The sequence below is a fragment of the Primulina tabacum genome, chromosome 5 (assembly GCF_025594145.1).
Source record: "Primulina tabacum isolate GXHZ01 chromosome 5, ASM2559414v2, whole genome shotgun sequence".
Classification (NCBI taxonomy): domain Eukaryota; kingdom Viridiplantae; phylum Streptophyta; class Magnoliopsida; order Lamiales; family Gesneriaceae; genus Primulina; species Primulina tabacum.
The window spans coordinates 37,357,352-37,369,733 of NC_134554.1; the positions used below are offsets into that span (position 1 = coordinate 37,357,352).

Consider the following 12,382-nt stretch of genomic DNA (forward strand, 5'->3'; position numbering starts at 1 on the left):
AAATAGAAAAAGATATTGAAAGATTCAAAAATTATAAAAGAAAAAAGATTGAATAAACTCAATCATTATTGTTTAAAATAATAGATAAGTTGTGAAATAATAATTGTTATTGCATAATTTGTGAAAGAAATTATGTTTCTACATTCATTTACAAATTTAAGATAAATATTTGTTAGACTTAATTTAATTGTGGTGATGAGAGTCAAAACTAGAAGGTCGCAATAGCTATAATCAGAAGACAGTATAAAAGCAGTACTCTTCAAGTACTTAAACGAATTAGAAAATCAAAAAGAGCACTTAGCTTTAAAAACAGAACTTAGCTTAAGCAGAAGTAACTTAACATTTTTACTTGATCGTTAGAATCTTAAATGTTACCATTACTTTACTTAGTACTAGCATTAATTACATCATTAATGTTGTACAAAGACATTTAACGCTCATTACCAATTTTGATATGAAACAACATTGATTACTCTAAAGCTTTCTGCAGGACCTTTTTTAGGTATTAAAGTTGACTCTACTCAGTAGCATCAGAAACTGTTTTTGATTATAGACGTTGGACTCAAAGTTTTCTATATATATAGGTCAATCTTTTATAGAAAACAACGTTATTATCATTATCAATGCAACGATTATTCCAACGTGAGTTTTGAGCTTTCATCAACTACTTATCTTCTAGCTCAACATACAGAAAAGCAGCACACGCTTTATTATCCATATCCGATCTTCTGAGATCACTTTGTGTTGTTGCTATTTCGAAAACCTCTTCAAGCTAAACATTTTACTATATCATTGAGAATAGTTTGTAAACTGGAAAAGAGTCTTTTCCAGAACTTTGTTGTATTCATTTTACTGAATTGTGTAACTAAGAGTTTCAGTAGGCTAAGGGTAAGCCCTGCTGAAGTGGGTGTGTATAAGTGTTGTATTGTAATATCCAAAGTCTTTTAGTGATACCTTCTGGAAACAGAAGAAGGAGAGACGTAGAAGATTTTATCTTCGAACTTCCAGAAACAACCAGTGTTCAACTTCCTACTGTTTTATTATTTCTCATCGTACTCCATTTGATCGTTTCTGCACTTATCTTGATCTGATGGATTTACATTCGAACAAGACCAGCTATAATCTCTAACAGGATTTTAGCACCCTTTGCAAAATCGTCAGACAAAGGAAAGAGTTTATTCACCTCCCTCTAAACTCCTTATTGATCCCCAACAAGTGGTATCAGAGCATATTTTTCTTGTTCTAATTATTTACAACAGATGTGGCACATTTCAGCAAAGTACCATGTTTTCAAAAAAAGATTTTGATGACTGGAAGATCCGTATGCAAGATCATCTTGCAGCTCAAGACGATGACATTTGGTTTGTCATCACAGATGGTCCACTGAAGATTTTAAAGCCTAACACTGTTATTGCTGTTACTGAGGGAGTACCTCAGATGGTTGAGAAGCACAGAAGTGAATGGACTGGCGAGGATAAAAAGAAAGCCAATCTAGACAATGTTGCGAAGGACATTCTCTACAAAACACTTGATAAGAACACCTTTAGCAAGATCAAGATGTGTTCTACTGCAAAAGAGATTTGGGAAAAACTCATCCATGCTGGGACGTTGCATGTTGAACAAGTTTTCAGTTGCAAGCCTACCAGGTCAGCTGTTCTTCAGAAGAAACTCATCCATGCTGGGACGTTGGTTGATTAAATCACCAGATGTATTCCAGTTGAGCCTAGTCAGAGTCTGCTCGACTAGTTTGTCTATGAAGAAGTCAAGTTCAAGCAGTTTAACTCGTTTCTCTAGCAAATTGAACTCACAACCGATGCAGCAGTTCAAGCAGTCAAGCAACCAGTTGATGGTATATCCAGTTCTGTCGCATAAACCAACTGATATATGATGTTGTTTAAAATATGTTATTGTTGTAGTAATTTTTCTTGTTCAACTGATGTATGTACTCATATGTAAATACAAGGAAATTTAGTTAAATAAACATCATATTTATTCATCTATGTTTCGTTGTGACTGAATGGATATTTACAGATCTCTTGTCTACATTACTTGAATGATTATAATCTCTGAATGAATGATTAATATTTAAATATGTTTCAGATAAGAGTTTTTATTCAGTTTCTGAGGGGAGGGGGAGTTTTTCGTTTTTCTCTTCAAATTGAAATTATTGTCAATCAGTTTTAAAATTCAGTTGTTGAGAGAAATTCTTTCCTTTTCATCAACTGAAAAGTATTTTCTTAATTCTGATTATCTATCTTAAAAGGTTTTCAATTCAGTTTTGGAGAGGGAGTTTTTGTTTGTTCTCAAAACTTCTTTAAATTCAGTTATAAAGGGGGAGATTTTAACGGTGATTGAATGTACTAACCCTTGAGCTGAATATATTACGCTTAGCTGCTCAAATTTTTGTAATCATCAAAAAGTAGGAGATTGTTGGAACTTTTAAAGTTCGTAATCTTGATTTTGATGATAACAAAACTTGTTAATTATGTTACTAATAATCTACCTTAGTGTGCACCATCTAGGAGCCTGGCCAGCCGAAGGAATGTTCAATTGATGAAGAAACCCAGCTGATCAGTTCAACTGAACAGGAGTGAAATCAGTTCAACTGACGAGTCAACTGATTTCACCAGCCCAACTGAAGATCAGTTCAACTGACCAGTTCGAAGCATCAGTCAGAATCTTTCAGTTATGGATGAAGACACTCTTTCAGTGGACTCCAGCTGTACGTGAAGGTACAAAGCTATTGTCCAGTCAAAGGACAATAATGGACGTTGCATCAGAGCATTAAAGACAAAATGTTTCAGCAGGGAAGTCGAAAAGTCGAGACACAAAGTCCAAGAAACAAATTCAAGATGCAACAGATACAATAAATGAGTCTCACTGCACGTTCAGTTTTCCCGCCTATATAAAAAAGAAGATCAGTGAAGACTCAAAAAATACAAGAAGAAGAAACTGAAGAAAAAGAACGAGATACAATACAAAAAGCTTCTTCAAGAGAGAAAAGAAAGGGCACGCACATTGCACATCTGCTTTCAGAAGCATTCAACCCAGAGAGACACTTTAACGTGTTATCTGCTTAGTTTAGAAGCCATTTTTCCCTCAGTGTGTAAGAACATCCTTGTTCAGTTCTTACACAAAAATTCTCTCAACCACTCATATACAGTCTTGCACAAAGACGTTAAACTTGTATATGTAGTCTTTGACACATAGACGTTAAAGAAGTGTTGGCTGGAAGGTGCTGCCTTCAGTCATAGCTAGGAGTTCGGTTTAGGCAGTAGTGTAAGTCCTAGCTGAGTGGGTTTGTACAAAGAGTTGTATAAATCAAAGTCTTCTAGTGGATCCTACCCGAGGCGGTAGAAGGGGTGACGTAGGAGCAGTTGAAGTCTCCGAACATCATAAACATATCTTGTGTATTTAACTGATTAACTGCTGTTTTCAAACTGTTTGGATCAGTTGGAGTATTCGTCAGTTCAGTTGTCACCATAACTGAACTGATGAATGCAAAAACCAATATACCCTTTTTCGGTTATTCAGTTTACATAAGTTAAAATGTTTTCTAATATAACAGTTTTATTCACGAATGATTACTTCGAGTTTCTTCCGCTTGGTTTTAACCAAACTTGATTTAATTTATCGGTGTTAATATTCTTAGAACACGAGCTATTGCAGCTCATTGGAGAATATAGTGTTCAAAATATCTTCGAAGGCACTAGCACACTCGATCCTTCAACTATGTTCTACTGCTTATTTTCTTATTGATTATTTTGCTATCAATTGCTATCTGCTTATTGTTACAATTGCTGTTTTCTAACTTCTAGGTTTTGGCATCACCACAAAGGGGGAAATTGTTAGACTTAATTTAATTGTGGTGATGAGAGTCAAAACCAGTAGATCGCAATAGCTATAATCAGAAGACAGTATAAAACAGTACTCTTCAAGTACTTAAACAGCTTAGAAAATCAGAAGCAGCACTTAGCTTTAAAAGCAGAATTCAGCTTAAGCAGAAGTAACTTAACGTTTTTACTTGATCGTTACAATCTTAAATGTTACCGTTACTTTACCTAGTACTAGCATTAAATTACACCATTAATGGTGTACAAAGATATTTAACGCTCCTTACCAATTTTTGTATGAAACAAGACTGATTACTCTAAAGCTTTCTGCATGACATTTTTTAGGTATTAAAGCTGACTCTACTCAGGAGCATCAGAAGCTGTTTTTGATTATAGACGTTGGACTCAAAGTTTTCTATATATATAGAGGTCAATCCTTTATAGAAAACAACGTTATTATCATTATCAACGCAACGATTATTCCAACGTGAGTTTTGAGCTTTCATCAACTACTTATCTTCTAGCTCAACATACAGAAAAGCAGCACACGCTTTATTATCCATATCCGATCTTCTGAGATCAATTTGTGCTGTTGCTGTTTCGAAAACCTCTTCAAGCTAAACATTTTACTATATCATTGAGAATAGTTTGTAAACTGGAAAAGAGTCTTTTCCAGAACTTTGTTGTATTCATTTTACTGAGTTGTGTAACTAAGAGTTTCAGTAGGCTAAGGGTAATCCCTGCTGAAGTGGGTGTGTATAAGTGTTGTATTGTAATATCCAAAGTCTTTTAGTGATACCTTCTGGAAACAGAAGAAGGAGAGACGTAGAAGATTTTATCTTCGAACTTCCAGAAACAACCACTGTTCAACTGCCTACTGTTTAATTATTTCTCATCGTACTCCATTGGATCGTTTTCGCACTTATTGTGATCTGCTGGATTTACATTCGAACAAGACCAGCTATAATCTCTAACAGGATTCTAGCACCCTTTGCAAAATCGTCAGACAAAGGAAATAGTTTATTAACCCTTCTCTAAATTTTTTATCGATCCCCAACAATATTCATATTGCACTTAAGTTCGTTACTCACGTACAACTCATGTGTTTTGCAGTTAGTTATATATAAATATATATAATATTGTGAGCGTCGGGAAAGTGAAGGGTATGTATCAGAAAGTTTATTTATTGGATTAATAAATTTGTGATTTTATTTAAATCCTCATACTCTTCTTTTACTTTCGAAACATTTTTTTTGTTTAAGATAATAACATTTGGGCGGTAATGATTTATAATTTACTCCTTCAAATGAAAATTATAAATTAACACAAGTTTATTATTAAATGAATAGGTCTTCTACTAAACAATCTCAAATATTTATATCTAGAGTAGGTCTCTTGTGAGATGGTCTCACGAATCTTTATCTATGAGATGGGTCAATCATATATATATTCATAATAAAAAGTAATATTTTTTCATGGATGACTCAAATAAGATATCTGTCTCACAAACTACGATCTGTAAGACCGTCTCACACAAGTTTTTGCCCTATATATATTAGATTAGTCGGTCTGATTCATATTTATGTTGAAAGTTTTCATGTATCGAGTCGAATAGAGTACTCCTCTAAAAAAATTGGCACATGAGACGATTTTATAGGAGTTTTTGTATTCTTAAATTTAATCATATTTGATCGGTATTTTAAATAGATTAAAGATATATGACAATATCTAAAAAAATTGGTAAGATTGTTCGAATAATGAAAGGGCAAAAGGTAAATAAATGTACTACCCATAAAAAATAATAAAATCCTATATTTTAGGGTGAAATATCAGGAATGAAGCACATATGTTATATTTGCATAATATATCTAGATAAACAAGTTTGTAACATATTTTTATTATAATTTTTTTAATAATTCATGTTAAGTTACTTTTAGAAAGTTCAAATAATTTGTAAAAAAAAAAAATTCATGGCCTAATTAGTAATTGGTCAAGAAAATTTAATTCAACTCAAAAAAATATTCTTGAGCAAAACTCTTGTGAGTCGGTCTCACGAATCTATTTTCGTGAAATGAGTCATCCATACTTAAAGTGAAAAACAACATTTTTAATGAATTGGATCGGATTGGATATTCGTCTCAGAAAATTGACTCATAAAACCGTAGAGTTTTGTGTATAGTCTAACAATCGAGTGGAACCACCAAACCTAGAGGATAAAAAAAGAACATGGAGATAAAAATGGTACCATCGTATGTGAAGAAAAATATAACTACGATAAAATACTCATGTTTAATAAAATAATAAAATGTTTTACGACTGCATCATATTGAATTTAAATTTATACATAATAAAAAATAGTAATTTTATGTTAATTTTTATTGCAAGAATTATAAAAATTAATTTTTTAAAACTTTATTTTCTATTAAATTAATTGTTGAACCATTTTGGAAGATGAAACATGACAAACAGTAACCTCACAAAACTGCCAAAACATTCTGCATAGATTCCAATTTTCCATGACTTCATCAAAAGATAAATGAATCCGTTTTCACGTACACTAGAACCACAAAATACTTCCCACACTCTCACGTTAGCACACTTTCACAGCCATTTCTGTGCAGAATCCAACGATCCCACCTCAAGATCTAGCCATTTCCACTGAAAAAAGAAAAGAAAAGAAAAGAAAAGAAAAAATTCTTCTGTTTCTTGACCAGATTCTTCCCTGTTTTGGGATGGATAATTAGCCATTCTTCCTTTCTTTCAAGATTTGGTGATCAAAATGAAGTCTTTTGCGGTGTTGATGTTTGCTACATTCCTGTCAGCAGCATTTCTAAGAGGGTGTTTCAGTGAAGAAACTCTGCAACTCAACGACGATGTTTTAGGCCTTATCGTGTTCAAATCAGCTTTTCAAGATCCTTGGAGAAACCTGGAATCATGGAATGAAGATGAAAACTCCCCCTGTGGATGGAAATTCGTGAAATGCAACTCCAAAACAGGCCGTGTGACGGAGATTTCACTCGATGGACTGGATTTGTCGGGGAAGTTTGGTAGGGGCCTGGAGAAGTTGCTTTCCTTGAAAGTACTTTCTTTATCCAATAACAAGATTTCGGGTGGTATAAATCCAGAGTTGGCTCTTGTTACAAGTCTTGAGAGGCTGAATCTCAGCAACAATAATCTTTCAGGCAAAATCCCTTCGTTTCTTGATAACATGAGTTCGATTCAATTCATTGATCTGTCACATAATTATTTATCAGGGCCTGTTTCTGATAGCATGTTTGAAAACTGTACCACTCTTCGGTTTTTGTCTTTAGCTCGAAATTTTCTTGAAGGACAAATTCCAGGCTCTGTTGCTAAATGTGCTGTTCTGAATCACCTTAACTTGTCAAACAATCGTTTTTCTGGAAACCCGAGATTTTCCGAGGGAATTTGGTCGTTAACAAGGCTTCGAACGTTGGATCTTTCAGACAATGCTTTGTCCGGTTCAGTACCGGTTGGTATTGCTGTTCTACATAACATGAAACATGTGTTTTTAAACGGAAATCAGTTTTCAGGATCCTTGCCAGCTGATATTGGCCTGTGCCCACATCTAAATACATTGGACTTTAGCAGTAATCTCTTCGCAGAAATGATTCCAGAGAGTTTTCAAAGGCTAACAGCTCTTAGTTATTTGAATTTATCCAATAACTTGCTTACAGGAGATTTCCCTCAATGGATCAGTAAACTGAGCAACCTGGAATACCTTGATTTTTCAAGAAATAGTTTTATGGGATCTCTTCCAATGTCAATGGGAGACTTGAAATCTTTAAAGTTTCTGAGTCTCTCTGAGAACAAATTGAGTGGAACCATTCCAGAGTCCATGGGTGATTACTCAAGCTTAAGAGTAATCAGTTTGAGAAGAAATGGCTTCAATGGAAGTATTCCCAAGGGGTTATTTGATATGAACTTAGATGAAATGGATCTTTCACGAAATGATCTTACGGGTCCGATTCCTTCTGCTTCGAGTCAAATCTTTGAGTCCCTTCAGATATTGGATCTCTCGGATAATAGTCTCACTGGAGAAATTCCAGCAGAAATTGGCCTTTCTGCCAAGCTAGGATACTTGAATCTATCTTGGAACCATTTGGAATCGAGAATGCCTCCAGAGCTCGGGTATTTTCAGAATTTGACTGTGTTGGATCTTAGAAACAATGGCTTAATCGGAGTGATTCCGGGTGATATATGTGATTCTGTCAGCTTGGCAATCCTACAGCTTGATGGAAATTCATTGACAGGTCCAATTCCTGAAGACATAGGCAACTGCACTTCACTCTACTTGCTGTGAGCTTTAGAAGTTTTTGTGTTTATATCATAACGCAAGATTTTGACTTTCTCTTTTAATTTTTTCGATATGTGATGTGATCATAAATTGTATTGCAGGAGCTTGTCCCATAACAATTTGAGTGGTCCAATTCCCAGAACAATGTCGATGTTAAACAAGCTCAAGATTCTGAAGTTGGAGTTCAACGAATTGACTGGAGAAATACCTCAAGATCTTGGAAAGCTTGAAAATCTCTTGATTGCTAATGTATCCTACAATCGGCTTGTGGGTCGACTGCCTTCTGGAGGCATTTTTCCAACATTAGATGTTAGCGCGATCCAGGGTAATTTGGGTATTTGCTCACCTTTATTGAACGGGCCATGTAAGCTTAATGTCCCAAAGCCTTTGGTTCTTGATCCATACGCTTATGGCAATCTAGGAGGGGATCGAGACAAAACTGATCGCCAACACCCGAGTAGTACCAATTCCACAAACTTTAGGCATCACAGGTTCCTCAGTGTTTCATCTTTGGTGGCAATATCAGCTGCAGCTTTGATTGCTGTCGGGGTAATGGTGATAAGCTTGTTGAATGCTTCGGCTCGGAGGAAGATTTCTTACATAGAGAATGCTTTAGAAAGCATGTGTTCAAGCTCCACAAGATCGGCAAACTTGGCAACTGGAAAACTCGTTCTTTTCGACTCAAAATCGACTCCTGATTGGCTGAGTACTAGTATTGAACTGATACTAAACAAGGCCACTGAAATTGGTGATGGGGTATTTGGTACGGTGTACAGGGCTTCATTGGGGAGTGAAGGAACAGTAGTGGCAATCAAGAAACTGGTGACAGGCAATACTCTTCAGTATCAAGAAGAATTCGACAGAGAAGTAAGAATTCTTGGAAAAGCAAGACATCCGAATCTGATTTCATTGAAAGGATATTACTGGACTCCACATTTGCAGCTTCTTGTATCAGATTATGCAGCTGAAGGAAGCTTACAGGGCAAATTACATAAGCAGACGTCGTCTTTTGTCCCACTTCTATGGCCTCACCGGTTCAAGATAGTGCTAGGAACAGCGAAGGGACTCGCCTATTTGCACCATTCGTTCCGTCCCCCCATCATTCACTACAACATAAAACCTGGCAACATTCTCCTAGACGAGGATCTGAACCCAAAAATTTCCGATTTCGGACTTGCAAGGCTTCTAACTAAGCTCGATAAGCATGTTGTGAGCAACCGGTTTCAGAGTGCACCGGGATATGTGGCCCCAGAATTAGCATGCCAGAGCTTAAGGGTCAACGAAAAATGCGACGTATATGGCTTCGGTGTGCTGATTCTTGAGCTGGTGACAGGTAGGAGGCCGGTCGAGTACGGAGAAGATAACGTCGTGATATTGAGTGATCATGTTAGAGTTTTGCTAGAACAAGGAAACGTGTTGGATTGTGTGGATCCGGGCATGGGAGAGTATCCCGAAGAGGAGGTTCTTCCGGTACTTAAACTGGCCTTGGTGTGCACTTCCCAAATACCTTCAAGCAGGCCTTCAATGGCAGAAGTGGTGCAAATACTGCAAGTCATACAGACCCCAGTAGCACACAGAAATGAAGCTTTCTGAGACTCTATGAAACCAATATGAACATATTTATCTGTTGTGTTTTTGCTTAATTTTATTTGGTAGAAATTGTATCGACACTAGCTTTTTATTTGCAATTCTAGATTTCATTCTTGCAAATTTTGTTACTTTCACATAAATTAGTGTTAATCTTCAATAGTACTTGCATAGTTGCATGGCTTAAAAAGGTGTAGAGAGTGACAAAATTCCAGACTGTCTTACATTTGGGATTTTGGTGTAAGATGATTTATAAATCATTGACAAGATAAGACACATATTTAGACAACGAGTAAAAGAAATTTTGAAATATTCGATCGTATGTGAACAATCATGACTCGGATTTATCTAGTCTATGATTGATCATAAATGATTGCAAAATTCTAGCTTCGGAGTTAGCGAGTTGTGAGTTGGTTTACGTGAGTAGATCAGCGAATCAAGCAGCTCATATCTTAACTAAGAGTAAGTCTCATGTGAACGGTTTCACGAATCTTTATTTGTGAAACGGGTCAATCCTACCGATATTCACAATAAAAAGCAGTACTCTTAGTATAAAAAGTAATATTTTTTCATGGATGACGACCCAAATAAGAGATCCGTCTCACAAAATACGACCGTGAGACCGTCTGACACAAGTTTTTGCCCTTGACTAAAGCATCTGTTTTTACGTCTGATCTTGTGGGATGGGTTTGTCACATCTCCTACACTTCTTTATAATGTAATTGCTCTTGATTTGAATAAATAACATCTCCATTTTCAAAAAATAAAAATAAAAAAAAATTGTATATATAGATCTTCCATTCGGGAAGAAATCTGCCGGAGTATAGTTACAAACAATAAAACAACCTCCAGGGCAATTTCATATTCGTAAATTAGTCAGATAAGTCATAAATATTTATGAATCAGTTAAATAGTAATATTCATCCGTCGTTTAGGCACCGAATATTTTTAAATGTTATTTTAGGCTACATGCTAATATTACCATTAGGATTGTAAACGAATTAAGCTGAACTTGAAAAAAAATTTAACACTAGAATTAGACATATTTGATTATCGATTTGAAGCTAGAATGGTCTTTTTTTAAAAAAAAAATTAAAAATTGAATTTGACTCGAAGACAAAAACTTATGTAAAACGATCTCTCAGATCGTATTTTGTGAGACAGATATCTTATTTTGGTTATCCATAAAAAAATATTACTTTTTATGATAAGAGTATTACTTTTTATTGTGAATATCGATAGGGTTGACCCGTCTCACAGATAAAGTTCATGAAACTGTCTCATAAGAGACTTACTCTTACTTGAATTAGAGTTCGAGTTCAGCTCTATTTGAACTATCGATAAGAAATAAACACTCGAAAGCCTTCGTTTGCAAATTGTCGAACAAAATAATTTAGACTTGAATGTAAGAAAATGTGAAACTGTTTTTGAAAACACAAAAATTTTTGTAAGACAATTTTAATGTCAATTTTGTCGTACGGATTTTCTACCTGAATTACCTACTATAAAATATTATTTTATATGTTAAAAATGTTTTTTTTACTGTAAATATTGAAAAAATTAACTCGTAAATAAAAGTCGTTTGACCATCTTAGAAGACGCTCCATTTTAAAAAATCAAAACAAGCAAAGCCAAAATAAAATGAATTTTTTTAAAAAAAAATTTCAAGAAAAGGGGAACTCTGGGCACTTTCAGCCAAAATACGCACAACATATCGAAATGGATCCATCACGGATCACACTACGCCCGTTCACGCCCGACGATGCCGACGACTTGCTGTCATGGGCTGGCGATGATCGAGTAACAAGAAACTTAACATGGGACACTTTGACATCAAAAGAAGAGGCCATAACTTTCATCCAACAAGTGTGTATCCCCCACCCTTGGCGTCGATGCATATGCATCGACAACCGCTCGATCGGGTTCGTGTCTGTGTGGCCAGGATCACAGGACCAAAGGTGTCGAGGGGACATTGGATATGCCATAGGATTCGAGTATTGGGGACAAGGGATCGCAACGATTGCTGTGAAGATGGCCATTCCACAGGTGTTGAAGGACTTTCCCTGAGATAGTGAGGCTGCAGGCTTTTGTAAAAGTCGAGAACAAGGCTTCACAAAGAGTGTTGGAAAAAGCTGGATTCACAAAGGAAGGTTTGTTGAGGAAGTATATGTATTTAAAAGGGAACATTCTAGACTTGTTCTTGTTTAGTATTCTGTCTAGGGTTGATGATTAAACGGTTTACACCGAAAAAATCGACCGGACCATAAATTTCGGTTTTTTTTTGGTTCGGTTTAAACGATTTTTCGATCGGTTATGATTTTGATTTTTTCTACTTTCAATTTCTCGGTTCGATTATCGGTTTTTTAAAATTTAAAACCGAAAAAACCAAACCGACCATTTAAAATATAATAAATAATAAAATAATTAATATAAGTAATTTCATTAGGTTTACAATTTTATCGCCTTGCCTTTCTTCTGAACTTTTCACCCTTCACTCCAATCTCTCTCCAGCCGACTCTGCTACAATGCTATCATATCAAATATCAAAGTTCTTAACTTCTTTGTTGTTTTTTACTTAAAATATTGAAACACATGTATGAAGTTTTTTGTTGCATTAATGAATATGTCATAGTTCGAATTAAATGCT

The 12,382-nt window shown here is 35.3% G+C and overlaps 2 protein-coding genes across 2 annotated transcripts; both read left to right on the top strand.

Moving 5' to 3' along the window:
* The first annotated feature begins 6,330 nt into the window (after positions 1 to 6,330).
* On the top strand, positions 6,331 to 9,858 carry LOC142547562 (probably inactive leucine-rich repeat receptor-like protein kinase At3g28040). The gene is made up of 2 exons (XM_075655924.1): positions 6,331 to 8,150; positions 8,250 to 9,858. Exons 1-2 carry the CDS (start codon positions 6,613 to 6,615, stop codon positions 9,739 to 9,741), a joined length of 3,030 nt encoding a protein of 1,009 aa, XP_075512039.1. The 5' UTR covers positions 6,331 to 6,612; the 3' UTR covers positions 9,742 to 9,858.
* Positions 9,859 to 11,386: 1,528 nt separating this feature from the next.
* Positions 11,387 to 12,026, top strand: LOC142544986 (uncharacterized). Its single transcript, XM_075651984.1, is given in 2 exon segments — positions 11,387 to 11,790; positions 11,792 to 12,026. Coding segments are annotated over 2 exon segments (513 nt in total). The 5' UTR covers positions 11,387 to 11,454; the 3' UTR covers positions 11,969 to 12,026.
* The last annotated feature ends 356 nt before the right edge of the window (positions 12,027 to 12,382 follow it).

Excerpts from the sequence above, each read along its gene's own strand:
- LOC142547562 (XM_075655924.1), top strand. The coding sequence starts at position 6,613 with ATGAAGTCTTTTGCGGTGTTGATGTTTGCTACATTCCTGTCAGCAGCA. Across the intron at positions 8,151-8,249 it reads TGCACTTCACTCTACTTGCT|GAGCTTGTCCCATAACAATT; the intron begins GTGAGCTTTAGA and ends ATTGTATTGCAG.